Below are 12,203 nucleotides of genomic sequence, written 5' to 3'. Positions count from 1 at the left end.
ATAATCTATTTAATACTAAAAAAATAAATATATTAATATATAGAGAGGGTGCAGTGCAATTTTCTTATTATAAAACTGTAAATTACACTACACCATGTGGTGCGGTGCACTGTTACTTACGGTGCACTAGTACTTACGGTGCGGTTATGTTGTTTTACTAGTGATTTTGGTGCGGTTTTTACGGTTTGTGCGGTTTAGTGAACACCCCTAATTAGGAGAGGCCAATGGAGCAATTTGAAGTCTACATGACTAGCCGTAAATCATTCACATCTAACTGTAATCTCGAATCTACAGGCAAAAAATAAGATTGAAGCTATGCAAATAGAATTTTTTCATGTTCATTGATATGGTCTTACTAATTAATTTCGGAGGTGCTCTCAACTGAATACAAATCCACTTTTTGTTCCACCAATTACAACTTATCAAATATTTATTTGACTTTTGTTATAAAATCGCCAAAGTTTAAAATAGAAAAAAAATTAAACACATAGTAACTTGTGAATGGTGGAATACATAAAGTAGAACATAAAAAGTGGTATAGAGAATTTGTTCTTTTAATTCATGATTTAAGAGAAAACTTCCCATTGTCCTTCATTATTATTTTTTATGGGAATACTATGAATTTTATTCAATTGAAAAGCAACGATTACATCTTGGTGAAGAGCTTGTTCTAACTGAAACAGAAAAATTATCAATCCCTAAACCATATTTTGCTAACAGTGCCCTTTATTCTATGTTTGACTATTTCAGGTTTCAGATGGTCTTGTGGGAATTGGGGCACAATTTGGTATCGCTTGATATACTTCCGTTTACTGAGAATGCGTCTTCCATAAGGAGCTTGAAGCCTTCAGGCATATCTTCACCTTCAAATGTTTGTTGTTGCACCACCAACACTGATACCTCCCAATCAGACTCTGATGACACTAACATGTCCCCCAAGTACCCTAGCTCAGGATACTCATTCCATAAAGTAAGTCCCATGAACAATGGCGAATTGCTTTCATGCTGTCTTCCTACCAAAATTAGTTCATAATGGTTTTCTAGTAATTTAATCACATTTATCATTTCCACACAGTCTTTCACAACTCTCTCTTTATATATATGGTGCTTTTGTTGGATGTTAGACCTCCTAAACCGTTTGATCATATCACAATCAAGCTCCGTACTCTTTTTATTAGGTTGAACCAACCGAATAACTGTAAGGCTAACATTGGGGTGTTCCGCCATGCGCATAGCATATGCTAATGCTTCGCGATCATCCGGCCCTTCCAAAAAGATCATTCCAATACTGTACAGAGGTTTGCTGCCCCCTGAATTCCTCCCAGATAATGTCTCTTTATCAACCAAGATTCCGACTGAGCATGGGACATTCTTAAGAATTTTGAAGTTGACAGCTTTTATGTGCTTGTCACACTCCTCTGAACCATGCAACGTCCAATGCTTATGAAAAGGGATAATCACCATTGATACTCTCTTCTCTAAAGCAAGGTTGCATATCTCATCATGCATTGTGGCATACGGTGCAATGGCTGTAAATGGATGCACCGTTACCTTACCAAGATTATGTTGCTCGTATCGCCAGAAAGCGTTTATTATGTGTTCAGAATGATTAGAATGAATAGAACTCCTTTTTCCTTGTTGATGCGCCACGAGAATTGGAGCTGATCTGCCTTGTAGCTCCATGAGATGGACAGCATAAAAGCAGATGGGACTTTTGGTCATTGGATTGGAGACTTCGAGAAGATTGATGAGGGAAGGAGTACTGTTTTGATGGTAAATGCAGGCCAACAAACGGAGCTCTTCATTAGGCATTGTATGCTGGATAGTCCTCCTCCTTCTGAAGCTCATGTATCTCTTGGATGGATTGTAGAGTATTTTCACTATGGGAGCGGTGATTCCCGTCATCAAAATGAAGGTTACAGCTATTGCATTATATGATTCGTTGTCAATAACCTGCAAGGCAAAAGCAGGAATGCCGTCATGTTAACACGATTTGGTGGGCAAATTAATATTAAAGATGCAATTGGGATTTTGGAAAGAATGTGGGAAAGAAAACAAAAATGTTTCAGTTAATTGATATCAGTGTGCATTTGAATACAATTTTTTTTTTTTTGTGAGACTTTTGGCTTATTTGCATGTTTACGTCTTTTTAAAACCTCGTTTTTTTTTGGTACAATTATACTTTAATTAATTTTCTATAAATAAGCAAATAAGTAACTATATATTTTCAATAAATAAGCAAATAAGCTCTCAGACAAATTCTGCATTCAAACATAGACTCATTAATTCCTTGCTCAAGTATTTCATTGCAATTTTTTTCAGCACTCTCTCCTTTTTTGAATGCAAAATAGATGGTTTTTGGGAAATGAAACCAATTCCTAGTTCTTTTTGCAGAACGCAACTAAATATATATGTAGCAGCATGAGAAGCATGAATAAACAAGTTGTTGTTCTTACAAAGAGGAGAATCCCGATTTGTAAATTTATAACATCAGTAATGCCTTGGGTGCTCATGATGAGGCCTAAACAGAGCGAGTCCATGATGGGCATTTTGCAATAGAGCGAAGGCAACATGGTTCCGATGACCTTCCCCAGAAAGCTAGATAAAGCCAACAACTCTACAATTCCAGTAGTCTTTAAATTTAACGAAAAAATATCTAAGTTCCCGCAGGTGAGCACATAATAGGTTGGCAAGAGAATTAACGAAACGTAGGATTCAAGCTTATCGACTATTGCTGATCCTAATGGCCAACCATCTGGTACAGTCAAGCCTAAAATCATAGGCCCCAACACGAAATGTATCCCAACGATATCACCAAGGAGGGAACACGTCAATATCATGAGAAAGATGGAAAACATGTAACTCTCTTTGAGTTGTTTTCTTTTAGTTGTTTGTCTAATCATCCATAATAAGATGGGCCTCATGATGCATATTATGATCAGCAGCATGCCGGCTACACTTAATGCTGCAAGTGGGAAAGTATTTTTCTTGGTTATTATTATGTTTTGCCTCACCATGAATGACACCAAGAACCAAATCCAAGAGCATAACCCACTAACCATGGAAGAAGAAGTAGCCAATCGGCCAAGCTCTGAATTGAGAAGATTTAAATCGGCTAAAAGGCATGCAATGACATGGAAGGAACTTGAGGATTGAAATACAGCAATTTGAATTAGGCTCTCATATAAATTAGGCTCCAGGTTAACCTTACGCTTTAAAGTGTAAGCCAAGGTTGTGCTTAGCATTAGTGGCAAAAAGAAAGCACATAAGCCAATAACCAGTGCCTTTTTTCCTGATTTTGTTACCATACTCAAATCCATTTTAACTCCAACGATGAACATGAAGAGCATGGATGCGAAGGCCCCGATTGTTCTAATTGTATACATACTTCTTCCGGGATAGATCGTATCAGCTAAGACTTCGTCTTTTCCCAGAATCGAAGGTCCCAGTACAATACCTGTCTGATCACATTCAAAACCAAAAAAGAATGAGATAAAATAAAATGCAGAAATTAATTAGTTTATTTTTCCTCTTTATAATTTCATTTTTCTCAAAAGGCCATATATCTCGTTATGATTGAATAACGTGGAAAGGATAATATGAATATTGCGTTGCATATATATATATATATAGACACACACATTGATGTACATGGAAAAGGGTTGGGATTCACTGTAAGTATCATTATTTATATGTTTATATTTCCTTCTTTTTTAATTGAGGGAGAATTGAAATCAGGTACTGTGTTGAATTACATTAGCAAGAATGAAAAGCTTACCAACATTTGTGAAATAAAAGCACTTTCACCTAGTGGGGTAAGAATAAATTGTAAGGAGGCAGCGACCAAGGCGGCCACGGATAGCTGTGTGTAAAGGACTGGAACTGCGAAATCAAACGGATTATCTCCGAGAAAGACACCTCTACTTGTTACATCTTTGTATGGAAGGCAGGCCCAGGTGGCATTCCGCCAAATATCCTGCATCATGTTCCAAACTCACAGAAGTTATGCTTCAAGGCCTCACTGGAAGAACAAAATTGAGAGAGAGAGAGAGAGAGAGAGAGAGAGAGAGAGAATGTATCAAGTCAATATATCATACAGGGTTGAGATGAGAGTGAAGAATTGGAAAAGAGAATTAATAGACATGCACGTGAATGGTGTGGGATGGTCAAACACCTAGTTTAACTCCCAGTGTTCCACCTTGTATTCTACAAATTACGGCTACCAATTAATCATTCATTTGCTGTTTCAAGGAGTAGGTATTTGCAATTTGCAAATATGATATTTTTGTGCACATATTTTCTTTTTATTATGATAATATATAACTGAAATAGGGCATTGATTTAGGGTATATTTTTAGAATTTTTTATGGCAAAAAAATATTTAATTTTTTTCACAGTTTTTTATATTTCTCAAAAAAATAGTGTCAAAATTTTTCTAAAATATTTTATTAAAACCCTTTTTATTATTTCTTAAAAAGGATTATGAAAATTCTAACAAAGCACTATGCTTCAAAATTTGTTATTTAAACAATAATAATAGGCTTCACAAGAGGAGCCCTGTTCATACCCCAATACCATTACAAGTCCTTTTAACCCCATTAATTTATGTCGAATCCCACAAACAACTACCATAAAATCCTAACAACAAACTACGTATCACCCTCGCCTATAATTGTACACTTGCACCATGAGAAGATGAATGGATTTATATTTTATATTTATGAAGGAAAAAAAAGATGAGAATTAAGAACCCTAGTTAATTTCTTCGTCCAACAGCAATCCTCTGTTTTTGTTGTTGCACCACAAAAACAGAAGTTCTGCTACTGATATCTGATGAGGCGAGCAAGTCTCCAATTATCCCCAACTCTGGGAATTCATTCCATTCTGCAAGCCCTGATGTCTGAGGTGACACTATGTTATGCCTTCTACCTACTATAATAAGATCATACTCGTCCACCATAGAGCGAACAATCAATGCCGTCTGAGGCCCATCTTTCACCAACTGCTCAATGTATATCACATATGCATCACCCACATTGTTAAGCTTCACATCCTTCAATATCTCAGAGTCGATCATTTTGTCCCAGCTGCTAACAACTTCATTGCCGCAAGAGTCAACAAAGCGAATTGCAGTCAGGCTGATGTTTGGGTCATTGGCCATGCGTTTCGCAAACATCAATGCCTCTCTATCATCATTACCTCCTATGAAGATCACAGCAATAGAGTAGGATGCCTCTGATGAAACCGTTGAGTGGCTTAAACTGCCACGATCAACTAAGATCCCAACTGAGCAGGGGGATAGTTCAAGAACACTGCAATTTGGAGCCCTTACTTAACTGTCTGATTTAATTAATAGACCCATCAATGGACCATTTACGGTGGAATGGGAGTATAACGAGCGGTGGGAGTTTGTCCAATGCAAGGGTGTGTTGAAGTCGCTGAAGCTCTATACCATATTATAAACACGTGAACAAAGTACTTTTATTGAAAACTAAACTCTTTAAATTATAATACTTTGGAGCATCTACGTTGAATGAGTCATAAATTTAGTAATATAACTTTACAAAAAACTAGTTTATCTATTTTATCTTCACACTTTACAATACACACTGATAATGGATTTATATTTTTAATTATTTAATTAAAATAATATAAAAGAGATTTTATATTATTAAAGCAGTGTGAATGCATAGAGAGGGGAAATGCAAAGGACAAACGAAGTAGAGAGAGGCAAAACAGAGAAAGAGAAAGTAAAGAGAAAAGGAAATTTTTTTTAGTTAAAAGCAATGTGAACACAACATTTAATAATATATATATATATATATATATTTTTTTTTTTTTTACATATGAGCTACCGTGCACAGCCAAAAGTAGCTATGCACTGTAGCTATAAAGTTAAAAAATATGGTTTTGGCTCCACTAATGTAGCCATGTTTTGGTATTTGGTAGTGCTAAAAATAGCAATATAACTTTTTAGTACCACCAATACTAGTGCTCTTACAAGCATTAATGCTTGACTTACATACATTCAAGGTTGCATGGACATCGACATGGGTATGGGTACGATATGGGATGGGAGTACGTCAATTTTTGAAAAATAAGGATACGACACGTTTAGGGTACATCGATTAATTAATTAATTAATATTTATATTTAGGTATATTTTTAAATTTTTTAAACATAATTTATATTTATTTTAGAATTTAAATTAACTAAGAACAACAAGGAAGTATAATATCACTCATAAAATAGCAAATACTAAACAACAAAACAATTAGTCATTTACTAAACCCATTAGAAATAGTCAATTACTAAACAACAATGTCAACAAAACAAATAGTTAAATTACTAAACCTATAAAAGAAAACATAGAAGGCTAAAACAGTAAAACCAATAAAAGAAAACGTGTAAGGCTAAATTGCAAGAACGATAAAATCCAACCAAAAAACAAGAGAGAGAGAGAGAGAGAGAGAGAGAGAGAGAGAGAGAGAGAGAGAGAGAGAAAAGAACTAAGAAAGATAGACCAAAAGAGAGAGAGAAGTTGAAACCTAAAGGAGAGAGAAACTTCTTTTTATGATGGAGGGTGAGTGTAACACCACAACCCTTTAAAAAAAAGAAAAAAAAAAAGGTGGTTAGATTTTTTAGGCCCACGTGACCCTCCACCTACCCCAACTATTCCTCACCACACAATCTCATGATATCTCCCTCCCTTTTGGCTGGTCCATCCCTCTATCTCATTTGGTTCTCTTTTCATTTCATTTCACATTTTTTCCCTCTTTCTCCCTCTCACTCTACCATCGGTACCCCACTCCCCACATCATCATCTCCACCATCATTTTTCTGGCAAGATCACCGGAAAAACTTCTTAGGAACCCTTGCATCTTCACATCTTTTATTTGAGATAAAATTTTCTAATTTTTTTGGTGGGTTTATATGCTTTTGCTAGAGGCTTTCTTTATCTAAGCTTTGATAATAATACCCATGTAATTCATGAGTTTTGGAAGTGATATTCATGTGTTTATATGTATGGGTTTTGTGTTGGTGGAATTATTTGATGAGTGGGTTTATAGTTTTTACAATGGTGATTATCTAAGTGGTGAAGATTTGGGGGTTTTGGCTTTTTAATGTGAAATAGATGGTGAATATAATTTTTATTGATTATTTGGAGCTAGTTAAATGAAAGTTCAATTAGTGTGAAAACACTAATACTTGTTGAGACCCCCAATTTTAAATTACGACTTAATTGCTTTTACTCTAACTTATCTAAGGGCGAAACAAGAGTAAAGCACACGCAATAAATTGGTAACACTACTTTAAGCCATAAGCAAGTATAATGAGCAATAAATGTAAAGCTTAAAGAGTAGGGAAGAAAGATGCAAACACAAGATAACATCGAGACATGTTACCGAAGTGGAAACCGAAGTACTCGACAAAAAACCTCTTTACGACCCTCCAAGTCGAAATTGATCCACTAGTGAATAAATTAAGAGTACACAAATATCAAAAAGACCCTCCAAGCCTAATCTACCCAATGTACTTGAGTCCTCCAAGCTCTTGCTACCAACAGACTTCTCGGAGTCTTGCTTTTACTAGCTTTCCAATTCTTGCAATTCCGCCCGATTGCATCCGCCACTCAATGACTTCTTCCAATGCTTCCTAAAGGCACCAAAACTTCTCTCAACACTCAGAATGGGTGAGGTAAGTGTTTGGGTTAGAACCTCTCAAGGATGCGTAGATGGAGAGGTAGGAGTAGAGGAAAACTAAGAGAATTTGTGTAGATGATTGTGGGTATGACAATCTCTGACTCTCAAGTGTTTTGCTAGGGTTTTCTCTCTAAAAACGACTTCTTACAATTTTGTGGGTAATGAAGGTATATATAGTATGTGTAAAGAATTTAGGAAAGCACATTTCATTTTTGCCAAATAGAGAGTTTCGAGGGTACCTTGCGAGATGGCCTTTCTCGCTAAGTACTTGTGAAATGATAGGCTGGCATGACTCTTCAGCTTCTAGTCATGTGCTTCAAACGTGGCCTTTTTGCGAGTTCCTTTACTCGTGAGCTTCTCGCGAGCTAGTTGCAAAACTGCACTACTCTTCATTGCATGCTTGATTCTTCATCAATCTCTCACACTAATCCTTTACAATTATACCCACATAAATATAGGGAAATGATTGACTGAATTACAACCAAATTTGGCACGGAATTAAAGCCAACAAAGGCTAGTTGGAAATCACAAGTTTACATTAAAGATTCTAATTTTTGTCTTGGAGAATATTATGATTTTGGTGTCATGGATCCCTTGATGATATTATATAAATCTTGTGGGACTACTCATAAAGTGTTGAGATTTTGATGTTAGAGACAATACCTTGAATGATTTATAAGTATAATGAGAGTCTATGCCTTGTAAATTAATTTGTTGAGAAACTTTGGAAGTGAAATACATTATTTGTGAGGTTATATACTAGGCTTGCCTAATTAATTGCTTAGTTAGCAATATCTAATTCATAGCTAGATGCAATGTCAAGCTTTATGCTTATTGTGATAGGTTTGCTTGGTATTGTTTAGGTTCCAGCTAATCTCATTTGGAGCTTGGAAAATTAGGCTTTTGCGGGTTGCGAGATAAGTAGCTTTTTAATGAGATTTTTGGAAAATAACCATGTTGCATAAGCATTTTATTTGGGTCAAACACATTTTGGAAAATTAATTGTAGAACTTTGTTTTTCTAAAATGTATTGTGTTGTGACCCTACTATATATGATTATATTTGAAAGTGCATCATATTTCTTATTGCATATGGGGAAATGCATGATTTGTTAGCATGGAAAAGACTAGCATCTTTGATTAAATTCTTGAGAATAGATTTTATGGATTTATTGAATTATTTGCAAAATATAAACATTCTTTATCTTGACCTATGTTATTTGGGAAGTTAATACAAAATATTTTTGATAAGAAATGAGTTGAAGGCTTTGAGAACCTTGTGAATACCTTGGGTATTCACATATTTTATGAAACTACTTGGAAGTGAATTACTTATTTTGAATTAAATGTGATTTGTGAGCTCTTTATGTTCTACCCATATGCTGTGACATGTGATTACTCGGTGATTACCTAGCTAGATACTATAGTCTGTGTGACATTGGTATCTTAGTACCTGTCTTTGTGATGGTTATTGAGTTCCGTCTTTGTGACGGCGATGAGTTCCATCTTTGTGATGGCAGATTAGTTCCATCTTTGTGACGGCATTGTCATGTGGCCTTGGGTTTGGAATTGTATTGTTATTGCTCACAAAATATAGTATGTAGTTTCATGCAAGCATTTTGAGAAGTTTTGTGCCGTATCATTTTTAATCATTCTTGTCATATTATTTTTGGAAATGGTTTTGTAGAATTTATTTGGAAATTCCCAAATTATCACATGCTTTGTAGACTATTCATCATCATGAAACTTGCATTTCCCCTACCCCTATTAGAGTAGGCAATGATCATCCCATTCTTTCACAAAGTTTTTTAGAGTAGGCAATGATCATTTTGAGACAGGTTTTTGTGGCTAGCAATAGTTAGACTAACTAGTGATGGAGGCTAGACTTTTGTGATGTTGATCTTTAGATGATGGAAGCTTGACTCATTCTTTTGTATCTGATAGTAGTGTTGATGACTTTATTCCCATTAATTGGACAAGCTGATGATGTGTAATTATATTTTATTCAGACCTCCATTCTTTTGTAGTCAATGGTTCCTGTAATTATTGCATATAGAGCTCTGACTTACTTTTGGAGTATCTTTAATAAAATTATTATGAAAATTCTTGATGTTGGTACTTAGTATGAATTGTTTGAATTGAATTGTCAAAAAGGAAAAATTTACAAGTACCTTTGAGATGTATTTCTCATGCTTTAGATCCTTTTGGGTTTGGGGTGTGACAGGGAGAGAGGGAGAGTTAGGGTCTCCGACGGGGGTTCTTTTGTCGCCAATCTACGGTGGAGTGACTTGTTGAACATGGACAAGGCAAGAACAGAGCAAAGAGAGGCTGAGGGGCTTTGGTGCGAGAGATGGAAGAACTGAGAGGCAGATGTCTTTTAGGGCTTTTAGTCGATTGTTATGCTCAAACCAGGATCAATGGTGAGTGGTTTGTCTAGTTGTCAAAATCTTGCTTTTATTTATTTATTTATTTTTTTAAGATCTTCCATGTTTGGGACATACTGGCGTGTTGCAACCATGTCTAAGTCGTATCCAGATTAAAAAAAAAAAAAATCAGGTACACATTTGGGAAGTGTCTTACCAATACCTGGGTACTTGGCCAAAATAGGTGTGTCTGTGCAACATAGCATACATTATGACACTAATGCACACACGACACCTTCCTTTCACTCCACACACTAGCTTTTTGTTTAATGCACTCACTCACTAGGAAGAGTTTCTTGACTTATGTTTATGACACACACAACAAGTGGGAACCCCATGGTTCCTATTTATACATGATTTTAGACTGTTAAGCTACCGACCTTAAATTTTCTGTTACTTTCTTTCAGCAATGCTTCTAGCTTCTTCTTTCTTCTGATTGTACAGTTCGACTCTATAAGCTTTTAGATTCTAGGTTCTAGGTTCCTATTTTTGTTTCTTGCCCAAGTCAACTTCTAGAACAGTAGGCAAATTATGACTAAATTTTAACTTGTAAAGGCCTCTAGAAAAATGTAGAGAATTCCGGAGAGAAAGAGATTAAGAGAGACACTCTAGTCTAGAAAAAAGAGTGTTGATTTTTAACAGGGTGCATATGTCTTCATGCATGAACTTGAGAGGAGAGCGTTAGAATATGTGGAACATGTTAAGAACATATGTCATATAGAATTAGCTAATCATTTGACAAAATGCACTTTACTTGTAATTGGGTAGATCTAGGAGGTGTTCAATACTTCAAGAAACAAGAGTTCAAGTCTAAGTATTGAAGCCATGCAAATCTATTCATGAATCAAGTGAAGAAGTGTTGTTTATTAAAGCTCGACAGATGTATCTATCGAAATTTAATATTTGTAGCTCGATAGATATCTCAACAACTATATCTATCGAGAATTACGAAATTTAGATTTCCAGATCTAATTTCACGCATATCCATGTGTATTTGTGTAGGGTTTCTTTTCTCACAACCCTAGACATATATAAGGATTATTTTTAGGGCTGTCAAAGGTGATGCAAAGTGATTATTCACTTAAATTGTGACCGAAGACAATTTGCCCTAGTTCATATTTCTTTTGAAAAATCTGCTGCGTTAGGGCGCTAAGGGTTTTGTAACCAAGGAGCTTCTTGATCTTCATCGTGTGGATGAACTGAAGAACATTACAGCTAACATCCTTCTCAAGTTGGTGTGTTAGTCATGTACTAAGATCCGTGCATTGATTGGTTAGTTACATACATGGAGCTATGCATTGAAAGGAGAGATTGTCACTACATTATAAGTCCAATTGTGTATTGGGTTAAGGGTTTAACTGTAGGTTGGTATAAGGTATTGGGATTCTTTACTTGTAATCGCTTGTTTTGATAATAGTGGATACTTGGGAGTGGTGATCTTAAATTTACCCGATGGGGTTTTGCTTCGGTGGTTTTCCCCATTCGTAAACAAATCACCCGTGTCAAATTTAATTTCCGCTGCATATAGTTATTTGGTGATTTGTTTGTGTTACCACACTCATTGCATATAATTGAATCTAATTAATTTCATTTAACTAAATTAATTGATTAAGTTACCAAAGGGGTCAATACATTCTTGGCCTATCAAGTGGTATTAGAGTGGACACACTCTAATTAGGGTTAATCTTTGCTGTGTAATCCATTGACCCATGTTTGTCATGGATAGAGGACAATATTTAATTATACCTCATTTATTTGATGGCACTAACTATGTATACTAGAAAGTATGTATGATAGCTTTCTTGCAGTCTTTAGATGAGGAGGATGAGTCATTTGTCGAGTTCTATGCCAAGCTGAAGGACATAGTGAACTTTGCCTTTAATCTTGGGAAAACCATTCCCGAACTCAAGATTGTAAGAAAGGTGCTCAGATCTCTACGGGAGAGATTTCATGCCAAGATCACTGCCATTGAGGAATCAAAGGACATTGACCAAATTCCTTCGAAAAAATTGGTTGGCAACTTGCAAACCTATGAATTGGGTTTAACTAGGATAGGGAAATCAAGCAAGAGTAAGAGC

General features: G+C 35.6%; 2 protein-coding genes across 2 annotated transcripts; both read right to left on the bottom strand.

Annotated features, from left to right (window-relative positions):
• Window positions 1-753: 753 nt before the first annotated feature.
• Window positions 754-3,982, bottom strand: LOC126693670 (cation/H(+) antiporter 15-like). Its single transcript, XM_050389800.1, has 3 exons — window positions 3,779-3,982; window positions 2,457-3,461; window positions 754-1,953 (listed from the first exon to the last, which is right to left on the bottom strand). Exons 1-3 carry the CDS (start codon window positions 3,980-3,982, stop codon window positions 754-756), a joined length of 2,409 nt encoding a protein of 802 aa, XP_050245757.1.
• A 774-nt stretch (window positions 3,983-4,756) lies between these two features.
• LOC126693611 (cation/H(+) antiporter 4-like) lies at window positions 4,757-5,524 on the bottom strand. The gene is given in 3 exon segments (XM_050389688.1): window positions 4,757-5,354; window positions 5,356-5,446; window positions 5,515-5,524. Coding segments are annotated over 3 exon segments (699 nt in total).
• Window positions 5,525-12,203: the final 6,679 nt, after the last annotated feature.

This window comes from Quercus robur, chromosome 1 (assembly GCF_932294415.1).
Source record: "Quercus robur chromosome 1, dhQueRobu3.1, whole genome shotgun sequence".
NCBI classification, from domain to species: domain Eukaryota; kingdom Viridiplantae; phylum Streptophyta; class Magnoliopsida; order Fagales; family Fagaceae; genus Quercus; species Quercus robur.
This window is presented reverse-complemented; position numbering and strand designations above follow the sequence as displayed.